We start from the raw sequence: 13,106 nt of genomic DNA, 5'->3' as shown, positions 1-13,106 counted from the left end.
TTTTCCCCATTCAAAACTATACGAGTGACACGTCTTGGGTATTCTGTAGTCTTTGCAATAATCCACAAGTAATCCACACCACACCAGTCCATCAATTGATGTCTTTTGAAGCAAACAGCTACCTGTTTGTAAGAAACAAATCCTTCATTAAGGCGTTTTAACTTACATCTGTTGTTTCTGGTCAAAATATGAGTTCATAACCCATAATAACGCTTCCATCCCGTTGTCCTCTCACATCAATATATACCGTATCAACACATTTGTTTAGAACTGTTTTGATCTGTTTTTTGTTTTTGTTTGAAATGGTTCTTGATTTGTGCATATTTCTCTCCTGATTCAGACAAGGTGACTTTTTCAATGGAGAAAGCAATATTAAAGATGGGGCTCATATTTCAGCCATAAGTGATGGTTTAAAGTTAAAACTTCTTAACGAAGGATCTGTTTCTTCCAAACACACAGCTTTTGGCTTCACAAGACATTGACTGATGGACTTGTGGATTATTGTGATGTTTTTATCAGCTGTTTGGACTCTCATTCTGACGGCACCCATTCACTGCAGAGGATCCATTGGTGAGCAAGTGATGGAATACTACATTCACCAAATCTGTTCTGATGAAGAAACAAACCCATCTACATCTTGGCTGGACTGAGGGAGATTAAATTTTCAACAAATTCTCATTTTTGGGTGAACTTGCTTTAACAATGTTTTCAGCCTTACTTATACTGTATCATTTAAATTTTTATAGACTGCTTTAATAGGCCTATTTTTTATACTTTTTATACTTATATAGATATATAAATTTAAGGTTTAGTTTGAAAATCATTACATTTTTAGAATGTTCAGCATTCTAAAATCTACACAGCAATGGCATCATAAAAATATTTGCATACTGATTGGTCGTCTTTCTGACATCTGTTTGTATACTGTATTGTGTTCTTTTTTTTTCGTCCCTGCATCCATTTAATCTTCTAAAGCTGCCTTTATACTGCAGAGATGGCTTTGCAGCTCTATGTGCTGATTTTAATGCACAACTGAAAAAAACAAGACATGTGAAGCCTAAAACATCAACTTACCTATAACTTTAACACATTTCCTTTGTTGTCTTGCAAACACTGTAAATGTGAATCCTCTTTGTGATTCATATGGTGCTCTCTGATCTCCTATTGTTTCCCCTTCTTCTCATGCTTTTGTCTTGCTTTATCATAAATCAGCAGGCTGCTTTGCATTAATTAAAATTAACAATGATTTTGTCGGTATTGTCTTGGGGATTATTCTGCTCACCTGTGTCTCCATCTCCTCAGGATCAAGCGTCCAAAGACAAGGCTCTCCAGAACATGGCAGCACTTTCCTCCGCTCAGATCGTGTCCCCAAGTCTAATCAAAACCTCTCTTCCGCCTCTTCCACAGTCCCCCTACCCCCCGTCTGCACGGGTACGATTTAGATCATTGTATTTAACCTGGAAGTAACCTCTTGCACAAATTATGGAGCGATTAGAATTTTTTTTTTTCACTGCTGTTTTTCCAGTTCTGGCCGACCCCCATCCCAGGCCAACCCGGACCCTCTGAGGAGTGAGTAACTCATGAATTCATACGTGTTTCTCTGTGTGTTTGTGTATCTGGCACGTTTAATGGATCACGTTTTTATGTATCAGGCTGGTTCTTAAGCAAAATCCAGGAAGAAGTCCTGGGCTTGGCCTCATCAGCTACGCGTAAGTTCCCTCCACAGAGCTTGAACTGATCTTTCGCTAGAGTTAACATTGATTCACTGCTACGGATGAGAATCTGGTTCAGATTGCATTGACAGTAGTATAATAGGTCCAACCGGTTCAATGACTTATTTGACAGATTCAAACTAGTATCTCTTGCGTTTGAGAGTGTTATTTTAGTACTATAGTTTTTATTAATATTTTTTAGATTTCCAGTTTTAAATTTATTTAAAGATTTAGTAAATTTGGCATTTTTATTACTTTTTGTGTTTTTTAATATTTCTTTTTAGCCTTTTTTTTTAATTTCAGTTTTACTTTCAGTTATTTTAGTACTTCAGCTTAAACTTATTTCAGTTAATGGCCAAAGTAACATTTCTAATTTTCGTTAAGTCTTTCATCTAATACATCTGTTTATTGTCTGTATGCAAGATTACTATGCACTTGGAAAATATAGAAATATTTATATATAATTATATAACAATACATGATAACATACTAATGCATAATAATACAATAATTTCAGGAAACTTCCTGTGCCTGGAAAAGTCTTAAAAGTTATGAAAAACTCCATCCATTTCTATAAAATAAATTGTCCTAGTTATGCTTGGCTCTAAATTATTTAATTATACATTTCTCTGTGCAATGTTATTGAATGGTCTAGTAATTACAAACAACTGAGAAAGTCGTGGAAATTCATTGGTGGTTTAAAGTAGTGGAACTCTTATTATTCTGTGGCGGCCACTCTTTTTCATCACATTCGGTTCAGATTTGAAGCTCACCGTTTGGCTAAAACTTGGTTAGATTTTACTGCAGATTCAGTAGGGGTGCAGGAAATACCGTTAGAGACCGATTTTAGTATGCTGCTCTGTCTGGGTTCTGCTTTTTACTCCCATCATTATTCACAGGCAGCCTGCTAAACTAATTCCTCTCTACATCGTGGGCTCTGTGGTCTCCGCTTCTGTTGAGATCTCTTGAGCGCGTGTGTTATCAGACGTGAGCTAGCGCACATGACTGTTGTGATGTTACACTCCCACTCTGAAGTAGGTGAACTTACGCTTAGCTGAAACGGCCAAAACAAACAGTTGTGGGATAATTGAAGTGTCAAGGTGTGAAATATGCCACCTTTAAAGCAAAAACAATAACAAAGGGTTCCCACGGTCATGGACAACTGGAAGACACCAGGAAATTTGTTTTGTGTAGGACTGGAAAGTAAAGCGATAGCGCACTCAAAAATGAAACTCCGTCATTATTCACTCACCCTCATGTTGTTCCAAACCTGAATGAGTTCCTTTCTTCTGAAACAAAGAAGATATTTTGAAGAATGTTGGTAACCAAACTGTTGACGGTAGCCATTGACTTCCATAGTATAGAAATAAATACTATGGAAGTCAATGGCTACCATCAACTGTTTGGTTACCAACATTCTTCAAAATATCTTCTTTTGTGTTCAACAGAAGAAAGAAGGGATGCACCGATGTATCGGCCAAAAATCGCTTTCAACCTATAAAAGCAGTTAGTCGATATTGGCCGATTGTTTAAAAACAGCTGGTGATATATGAAATATTATACAGTCAGCTAGTCATTATCACAAAATAAACCTGCCCACGATAACAATATCGTGCATATTCATTACCGTGATATATCGCATTACCGAATACCGGCACAAGTCTACCCCAGACAGGGTGATCAGGACCTGAATGTGAAGCGGAGGAGTCTTGATTTAAGCGATAATGACTGGCTTATTGTCCATCGTGTATTTCACAACTACATACTGGACAAGATATATTGATTTCAAAAAGAAATTTTGATTCCATTGTCGGAGTATATATTTGAAAATCTTGACCATTAATAAAGTGAATATACATTTGTCTAGTTATCCTCTAATAATCAGCTGGATATTGCTCTTGTCTAGCATAAGACTTGTTTACAAGCCATACTGATGTTTGATTTGTGAGTGAATCATTTTTTGACTCGTTCTTTGCATTCGATTCAGTTGAACTGGTTCACCAATCAGTCTAAATGATTCATTTACAAATTAGTTTCATCGAAATGATTTTTAACAATCCTTATCCAGTAGTCGCAAGTGATTGGAAATGGTCAAAACGTGTGGGAACCCTGATAAGGTGTTGTTTAACCCAAGTAAATAATCTTTCATGTGCAAAATAACTTTGATTCTAACAAATCCTGAACGCTTTTTCAGCATCAAGCCATTTGCACAAACTCCTTACCCAAACCTATCAGGACCTGTTCAACCACCCTTATGTAAGTATACTAGTGCACTAGTCCATTTCAAGCACAGCCCACCCCGCTTCAGTTTCTTCTGTTTATGTGCATGGTTGAGTCTTAACTGGCGCCCCCTTGTGTTTGTGCAGCATATGAGCCTCTGGCCCCACCTCTCCCGCCGGTTGCCACCGCAGTGCCCGTGTGGCAGGATCGCACCATCGCCTCCTCCAAACTGCGTCTTCTGGAGTACTCCGCGTTCATGGAGGTCCCGCAGGACCAGGACTCTGTGAGTAGACAGGAGCGCTCCACAAATATGCTTATCTAGAGAGTTGAGGGGAGAGTGATATGGATGAGTGTGGTTAAAAAAAAGGCTGAGTAAAGCGACACTGTGTTCTTGTACGTGCTCATGATCCGACGTTTGCAGCATCTCAGAGCGGCCTGGTTCACAGTAAATGCTGCTTCACACGAAATCCATCTCCAAATTAATATGCATTTGGGAACTCATCATGCGCCAACTAGTTCCCAAACTTGTGATGAGAAGCACATACAAACAGCTGTTGTCAACAAAAGAGAATCTTCTAGGCTCCCTGTGGTTTTCCAACCAAAATGAAATCTAGATGGTTTAATGTTTGAAAATGTGGAGATTAAGACATAAATATTAAATATAAATATTATTATTGTAATTGTACAGTTGAATTGCTAAATAAATTATGTTTTAAATTATAATAATTTAATCATTTTTTTACTTGGTAACAACTACAATAATATTTCTTATATTCTTATTACTTAGTAATAATAATATTTTTATTTTGGATGCGATTAATCGTTTGACAGCACTAATAATAATCAATAAAATAATTATAATTATTATTATAGTCATATTAATATACAATTACAACATTTCTGGCCAATTTTGCGGCCCTACAAATAAGCACAGCAAGCCTGGAGCATTAAAAAAAAATCTAAAGATCTATTAATAATGCATTTATTAATCAACTTTTTTATTAATACAAAATAAATAATCTAATTTTAAACACAAAAAAAACTGAATTAATGAAAATGTTTTCATTCTGTTAATTTACCAAAAAATTAAGTATATTAATAAGAAAATTTGATTCCATTTTCAATTTCATGATATAAATTATGTATATATAAATCATGACCATTATACATTTTTCTAGCTATCGTCTGCTACAAATTATTAATTGAATTTATAATCAGATATTGCTCTTGAGTATGTATCAACGTAACTGTTTCAGTGAAAAGTTTAATTGATGAATACTCAAGAATTTCTTAGTATTTGGTTTGTCTCCTTTTACTCTAACTACATTGTTGCTGACTTTGAGGCATTTGAATGAATTCACTTGTTTTTACATATTCATATTTCTTCTTTCAAAATGAGACAGGTATAGCATAGACTAACTTTATTAAAACCAATAGTGATAGCATACAGAAACACAGACGGCTCACAATATATTTGACGTTGTCTTTTACAGTACAGCAAACACCTGTTTGTTCACATTGGCCAGACCCACCCCTCCTACAGCGACCCTCTGCTGGAGGCGGTGGACATCCGACAGATCTACGACAAGTTCCCCGAGAAGACAGGAGGACTCAAGGAGCTGTACGAGAAGGGCCCTCAAAACGCCTTCTTCCTCGTCAAATTTTGGGTGTGTGCATGTCATTTATGTCAATAAGCACGTAAACCTTCACAGAAAAGCACTATTTTGGCACATACCTGCCTTGTTGCTTCTACAAACACGACTGATTCCTCAAATCATGCAGCTTGAATCTAGTTGGTTGTAGCTAGTAGTTTGTGTTTCTGTCTCAGGCGGATCTGAACAACAGCGGCGTTCAGGATGGACCGGGCTCCTTCTACGGAGTCAGCAGTCAGTACAGCAGCTTAGAGAACATGACCATCACCGTCTCAACCAAAGTCTGCTCTTTCGGGAAGCAAGTGGTGGAAAAAGTGGAGGTGAGTGAGAGCAGCATTTAACTGACTGACTGAAAAGCACTAGCGTTTCTCGGATCTGACCACATTTCTTTTGGACTTACAGACAGAGTACGCTCGTGTGGAGGGAGGCAAGTGTTTGTATCGAATCCATCGCTCTCCCATGTGCGAATATATGATCAACTTCATCCACAAGCTCAAGCACCTGCCTGAGAAATACATGATGAACAGCGTATTAGAAAACTTCACCATCTTACAGGTAAAAGACTTTTAACAGTCTGTCATGTTTATATTTATCTGTATTGTTTTATAGGCAAGTAATTTTTCCGCCTAAAGAAATGGAAAAATCATTTTCATAACACATTTAAAATGAGGAATATCAATGATCTAGAATTAATTGAATTCATTATTAAGTTGTTTTATATGTTTAATAATAATATAATTATAAAAATATATCATTTTGAAATGTAATAATGATGATGATAATCTTAATAATAGTAATATATATTTTACGATCAGAAAAATTATAAAAAATTTGAAAAAGTATAACATAATATAAAAGTATATTTTATAAAGTTAGCAAAATTACAAATAATTTAATTTCATATATATATACAGCTTTTTGAAGATGCTGATTTCATTTTCCAGCAGGATTTGGCACCTGCCCACACTGTCAAAAGCACCAAAAGTTGGTTAAATGACCATGTTGTTGGTGTGCTTGACTGGCCAGCAAACTCACCAGACCTGAACCCCATAGAGAATCTATGGGGTATTGTCAAGAGGAAAATGAGAAACAAGAGACCAAAAAATGCAGATGAGCTGAAGGCCACTGTCAAAGAAACCTGGGCTTCCATACCACCTCAGCAGTGCCACAAACTGATCCCCTCCATGCCACGCCGAATTGAGGCCGTAATTAAAGCAAAAGGAGCCCCTACCATGTATTGAGTACATGTACAGTAAATGAGCATACTTTCCAGAAGGCCAACAATTCATTAAAAATGTTTTTTTTTATTGGTCTTATGGAGTATTCTAATTTGTTGAGATAGTGAGTTGGTGGGTTTTTGTTAAATGTGAGCCAAAATCATCACAATTAAAATAACCAAAGACTTAAACTACTTCAGTCTGTGTGCATTGAATTTATTTAATACACGAGTTTCACAATTTGAGTTGAATTACTGAAATAAATGAACTTTTCCACGACATTCTAATTTATTGAGATGCACCTGTATATATACACACACATTTCTTTTTATGTTTATTGCTTGTAAATAGTAATCAAAATCAATATTTTCTAAAGGCTATTTACCTTTGTGAAACATGTCAGAATTGAACTTCTGTAATAGAAATGCTCTCTTCAGAGATGTTGAGTTTTTCTTCTCTGTTTGATCTGCTGCAGGTGGTGACCGACAGGGAAACCCAGGAGACTCTACTGTGTATAGCGTTTGTATTTGAAGTGTCTACGAGTGAACACGGGGCACAATACCACGTTTATAGGCTCATTAAAGACTAGCACCGCAGCCGCTAGCTGTTCTGACAACAGACTTCTGTTGCTTTGCACAGTCTCTCCGTCACACGTATGGAGGAATATGCCAAATTGTCCAAACATCGGAGGAATACGCCTAAATGTTACAAAAAACAAAACAAATGTTTTGCTTTTGTTCTAAACCTGGTACAGAATTTGAGTCTTTGAGGACATAAAAAAAATAGTATTACTCTGTAAAAAAAAAAAAAAAAAAAAAAAAAAAAATGTATGTTTTTTAATGCCTTAAATACAAAATGGGTAATGTTGGTTTTGTTGCATATACAGATCAAAGATGTCTTTTTAAGCTTTGTTGTGTCTCCACGGAGGGAATGTGAATGTGTTTCGATGGGAAAGAATGTCATGAAAGACAATGTGTGCCGTTTATGCAGCATTTTACAGTGATTTAAGGGTGAATCTCACAAAGAAATGTCTCATTTTACCCTAAAATCAGAAGGAAAAATATATACCATATTTTGAATAAAGAAAATGAAGGCTATTTTTAGGACCAATTTTGCATGTTATTTTCATGATCCACACTTTTTTTTCTCTCTAAATTCTTATTATAATGCAAGAGAAAATGCTATTCTCATTACTCTTAAAAACAGTCATTTTTAAGAATGAAAATTAGCACAAAGGCAATGCTTTTCTGCATTACAGTAAAAAGATTTGGGAAGCAATATGATTAATGTTCTTCAATATAATGTCATAATGCAAAAAAAATAAAATAACAAATATTAATAATAAAAAAAATAAGCTTGTTTACTTTATGCTTTTTTTTTTTTCATAAAGAAATATTTTTATTATATTTTTTCTTTTGATTTTGGGGTGAAATATGACCTGGGCATGTTCTTGCCAGGTTTGTGAGGTTTACCTGATTTGTAAATGAGGAGCAGGTCAGTCGGCCAGCGGGGGGTTTGCCTTTTTCTGGCCTTTATTCAACTGAATAACTGCAGATGTTACTTAAGTTTCATCGGCTGTCCTTTGAACAAGAGAAAAGGCGTCAGAAACCGTTTTACAGGTACTAAAGGATTTTGAGTAGTTGACCCAAAATGTGAGTGCCTTCCTTCAAAGAACACAAATCGATTGATACTCTGAAGTGCCTTTTGACTACCTCTTGACGTAAAATAGTAGGAATAGATAAAGCGATCAATTTCTTTATGCTACGACATGACAAAGTATTTAACTCTGCTGTTCATCGAAGCTTTCGCGAGATGCATGAACTGAGGAAAGGTCGGATTGTTTAAAAGTCAAGTGTGAATGTCACTCTGGTACAAACAAAGTGCTGCCCGTCGCGATTTTAAACATTTAATCCTGGAACAATACCTCCATAGAGTTTGTTTGATGTCTTTTTAAATCGGAGGACGTTGCGTTGCTGTCATATCTGATGCTTTTTAAACCCTTGAAGAGAATGGTTGCATTTCCAAGCTGTTTCTTACTCATTTTTTTATCTTCACAATATACCTGCATTGTGTACTTTTTTTTTTTTTTTTTTTTTGCATCAAGTAAATTTTTCTTGGAATTACATGTCGGATGCTTTAGTTTTGAGTTAAAGCATCTGTTTTTTGTTGTTTTTTTCCTGGTGTTAAAGTATAAACGTGAAAGTCATGACCCTGTACGTCAGCACAGATGTGTGTTCTTATGGTTTGTGCATCTCTTTGAATCTCATTTTTAGATGTAAAAATACAAATATTTCTTGATATTAAGAATGCACCAGGTGTTCGACATGAAATTACAGAAATATGTCATTTTAACAGTGCTTAATGGAAATCATGTTTTGCTACTACTGAAAATGTAATGTTTATTTTCCCAGTAGAGAACTAAAAACTTGAATTTTAGACCAGATTCGATGTTTCAAATGCCTGTTTTTGTTGAAGCCATGTAGCATTTTTGTTCCACTCGCCCCTAAAATTGTAAGACGGCACCGTTTGAATGGACAATGTTCTTGGGATGGTTGTTAGACATGAGCTGGTGCTCGCTGATAGCAGTTTTATGTCTAGATGCATTCTGAAGGTACTGCGAAGTCTTGGGTACACCTTAAAAATGGAAATGTAATGTATATTGGTACAGCCTTAACCTACTTTTTCGTGTTTGAACTTCAATGACGACAGTTTCCTCAATTGTATTTTTTCTTACAGGCTTTTTTTTGTTTCCTTTTTATAGTTATTGTTATTATAATTATTAATTTTATGTTTGCTCTTTGACTTTCGATTGATGCTATATGCATACATTGAAAATTTTGTGTGTTACTGTTATTTTATGCCATAATCTAAGTGGTGTTGGCAAAAGCTTTCCCCTTGTTTTTAACAGTTCATTGTGGCCTTGGTTACCAGTTGTGCATTGCAGTTATGTATATCTTCAATGTTAGGGGTTTGTACAATATAATCAAAACAATGTATAGCAATACCAATAAAATGGCATGGGTCTCCTTGGACCATATTTCTTAAAACACACTTACAACTTTGTACAAGTGTCTTATTGTACAAGTGCCAAAAGGGACTGCGGATGAAAATTAGCCAGTGTTGGCTAAATCTGGCGCATTTTACATATTGTATGTACTATTAATGTGCATTGTCCCTGATTAAATAAATACATGAAAATGAAATTCTCTTTCACATCAATGAGGATGACAAAATCTTCATGGAAGCAGAAAAGGAACAAGATATATTTATGTGTCTGACATTCAGGAAAACTGAGTTAACATGATTGGTGTTTTGTAATTAATTCTCATCATCCGCTTCCGTCAGTTGCAGAAGTTCTTCCTTTAGAGGGCACTTCAGAAAAGTGGACTACTTTAACTCTAAAAAAGTATTTTGCTTAAATGTAGGCTATTAATTCTTAAGCACGAATAAAGACCTCCGAGCAAATAGCCTAATTTTAAAATAATTTACCCCGAGTTTAATAGCTATTTAATTGAAATTACTCCGTGAATATTTAAAATATGCCGATTAATATTTTGAGCCATTGTTTTTGTCCAAACAGAGTCAATAATAAGTGAGCGTTTCTAAGAAAAACTCACTTTCCCAGCATTCCATTCGACGTGGCGCTGGTAATGACGAAACCGTGACGTCTGACAGTCGGCGTTCCCGCGTTTATCAAGTTTAGTTCATTTGCTACAAAGTAGCTTTTGCATAAAAACAAACACTGTATTGCAAAACTCGATTATGCGCGATACAAACTCTTGTGTCAGTCACGGGAAGACGCTTTATTTTGCGCTCAGCAGTTGAGAGATGAACACGTTTTCTCATTTTACAAATTAAAAGTTTAAAGTTAAATGTCCATCAGACGCGTGTGATAAAGCCGAACGATTTGGCTTTTCTACAGACGACATGCAGGTCTGGCAGATGAGGAAGTAGCGGTCTGACTGTACTGTAGCCGATGGACAGGATATGATACACACTGAGCTCACGAGAGTTTGTTTCTAACGTCGAGATCAGATTTGCATTGATAGCGCAAAACTCTTTCGAGTGTAAAGGTAAGATCAGATCTCTTAACAGCGTTTAATTACATGCATTCTGCAGCATTTGAGCACAGATGATACGTGCTGTGATGTTTTGTTATATAATGCAGTGACAGTCGTTTTTAGGTTATGTATATTGCATCATATGTTTGCACAGTAATCTACCTAACTGTAGTCATTTTATAAACGTTGACATATTTACTGAAAATACCACAATGCGTTTAAATGTTAGAAACCGCTGCACCTGCGATAACTTACCTCACACACGAGCATTATAGATGAATATGAATGATGTTTTATATGAAAAATGTTTACCATAAATCATTGTATTGTAATGGTACACAAAAACCATGGTTGTACTCAGGCCTGGCTCCAGATATGAGATGAAGGGTGGGCTTTAGATCTTATAAAACAACTATTTACATCACTATAATATTTACAACACTATTGTGTTATGTTATGTAGTATTCTAATAAATAAGCTTGTATGACACCAACATTTAAGAAGCCAGTTAAATTTGTACAATTCTTGATTCCAATTTCAATAAAACAGCAAAAACTACAAGCCTAACAAAAATAAGGATAGGTCATCATTATTAAAGACTAGTGAAGAAGAGTCAATAAAATAAGTACTAATAAACAAATTACAAGCATCAGCACAAATAAATGAACAGAACAAAGATACAAATTAAACACTGCTTTTAAAGATACAAATTAAACACTGCTAAATTTTTTAGGTTTGTAAATTGAATAATCAAATGTAAAATAACACTCTCTCTTTCTTGGATTAACATAAAGGACACCGGCAGCAGCTGGTACAGGAAATTAGGCGCGGTCACTTTAAGAGACAATGCATCAGACTGCTTTCTCAACTGTTTACGTTCACTTAAGACATAACAAGGATCGTGAAAATGGACCATTTGATGGTTTAGGATCAGACGTTGAGTCAGTCAAAAACGATCTGCTTATAATAATCATCCATATTCTATAGGCACTGGCCAGAAGGACATGATGGGCTTAAGATGACAACCTTTCATTACTCTTGTATGTTTGTTGCATAACAGTATGTATCAAGATGCTGTAAGGACAAGGATTCAATTTCCTTTTTCTCTTTATATTAAACAATCGATATTATTGAGGACAGCGGCTGAGGAGCGTGAGATTATCAGCGAGCACTGGAGCTCAGGACAGCTGCAGGAGAATAACAATCCTACGCTGGTAATCCAGTCAGCTCGGGAGGAGGATTTACACTCCGGTTCACGGCTTACCAACAACATCACAGAGAATTAATGAATCCACATCCATCACAGACCCACTGTATAACTGCTGTGCTGTTTGAATACTGGTACAACACGGTTAAAGGCACGCCTAAATGTGCCTTTCACTACTCCTGTGATTGTAGAAAATCAAATTACACCGTCAGTGTTCCATCAGAAAAAAATATACGTAAACTAGTTTTGTTTAGAAATTATATAACTGTATGAGATAGCGAGGGCAGCCTTTTACTCCACACTTGGCTCATACAAACACTTCAGCTAAAATAATATGTTTTGTGCAATATATGAGAAATATAAAAGCAAAATACCAAAATGTATTATCATGTCAATTATTGTGCCTTTAGCTGCAACAGCAGAGGCTCTTTTAACCCAAATAAGATACTTTTACATATTCATATAACAAGAGTTTGTCTCAAAAAATATTTGGAAATTATAATATTTTTCTTTTGCTACGTAAATCTATAACATATTATTTTAAAAAAATAAATAAATTAAAAAAGCAGGCCCGGCTCCACGTGAGATGAAGTGTGAGCCAAGTGACATTCCAGATGGGCCAGGGGTATGGTGGGTATATATTGCATTTTTATTTTTACATTCTCTCTTTTTTTTTTCTTTTTTTTTATATTATTTTATTTTTTACCCCACAGATCTTGTATTAATTTAGTAACCTTAGATTTCATAAACATTTTTAAAAAAAGCTCAGGTCTTATAAAATAGCTATTTATGTCACTACAATATTTACATAATAAATAAGTTTGACACCAACACTTTAGATGCCAGTTAAATTTCACAATTCTTGATTCCATTTTTTTACTACAACAGTAACATTACAAACCTAACAAATATAAATTTCGATCATTATTACTAAATAAGTACAATAAGTACTAATAAACAAATTACAAGCATCAGCACAAATAAATGAACAGAACAAAGATACACTGCTTTTACTGCTTTTAAAGATACAGATTAAA

General features: G+C 35.3%; 2 protein-coding genes across 7 annotated transcripts in view; both read left to right on the top strand.

The window, feature by feature from the left end:
* LOC107744369 (transcriptional enhancer factor TEF-5-like) overlaps window positions 1–7,932 on the top strand; it is a 38,571-nt gene extending 30,639 nt beyond the window's left edge. For 4 of the 6 annotated variants that reach the window (XM_016557980.1, XM_016557978.1, XM_016557979.1 and 1 more), the window contains 9 exons: window positions 1,303–1,431; window positions 1,526–1,569; window positions 1,653–1,709; window positions 3,907–3,968; window positions 4,079–4,215; window positions 5,426–5,599; window positions 5,761–5,904; window positions 5,987–6,139; window positions 7,277–7,932. In XM_016557980.1, coding sequence (XP_016413466.1) covers window positions 1,303–1,431; window positions 1,526–1,569; window positions 1,653–1,709; window positions 3,907–3,968; window positions 4,079–4,215; window positions 5,426–5,599; window positions 5,761–5,904; window positions 5,987–6,139; window positions 7,277–7,390 — 1,014 coding nt within the window. In that variant the 3' untranslated portion in view covers window positions 7,391–7,932. The remainder of the gene's footprint in view (window positions 1–1,302; window positions 1,432–1,525; window positions 1,570–1,652; window positions 1,710–3,906; window positions 3,969–4,078; window positions 4,216–5,425; window positions 5,600–5,760; window positions 5,905–5,986; window positions 6,140–7,276) is intronic. The other 2 variants (XM_016557982.1, XM_016557981.1) reach the window with 1 other exon arrangement.
* A 2,560-nt stretch (window positions 7,933–10,492) lies between these two features.
* LOC107744367 (sphingomyelin phosphodiesterase 2) overlaps window positions 10,493–13,106 on the top strand; it is a 10,010-nt gene continuing 7,396 nt past the window's right edge. The window contains exon 1 of the mRNA XM_016557974.1: window positions 10,493–10,874. The gene's annotated coding sequence lies outside the window, so the exon portion shown is untranslated. The remainder of the gene's footprint in view (window positions 10,875–13,106) is intronic.

The sequence above is a fragment of the Sinocyclocheilus rhinocerous genome, unplaced genomic scaffold (assembly GCF_001515625.1).
Source record: "Sinocyclocheilus rhinocerous isolate Xijiao unplaced genomic scaffold, SAMN03320098_v1.1 scaffold1488, whole genome shotgun sequence".
In the NCBI taxonomy this organism is placed as follows: Eukaryota; Metazoa; Chordata; class Actinopteri; order Cypriniformes; family Cyprinidae; genus Sinocyclocheilus; species Sinocyclocheilus rhinocerous.
This window is presented reverse-complemented; position numbering and strand designations above follow the sequence as displayed.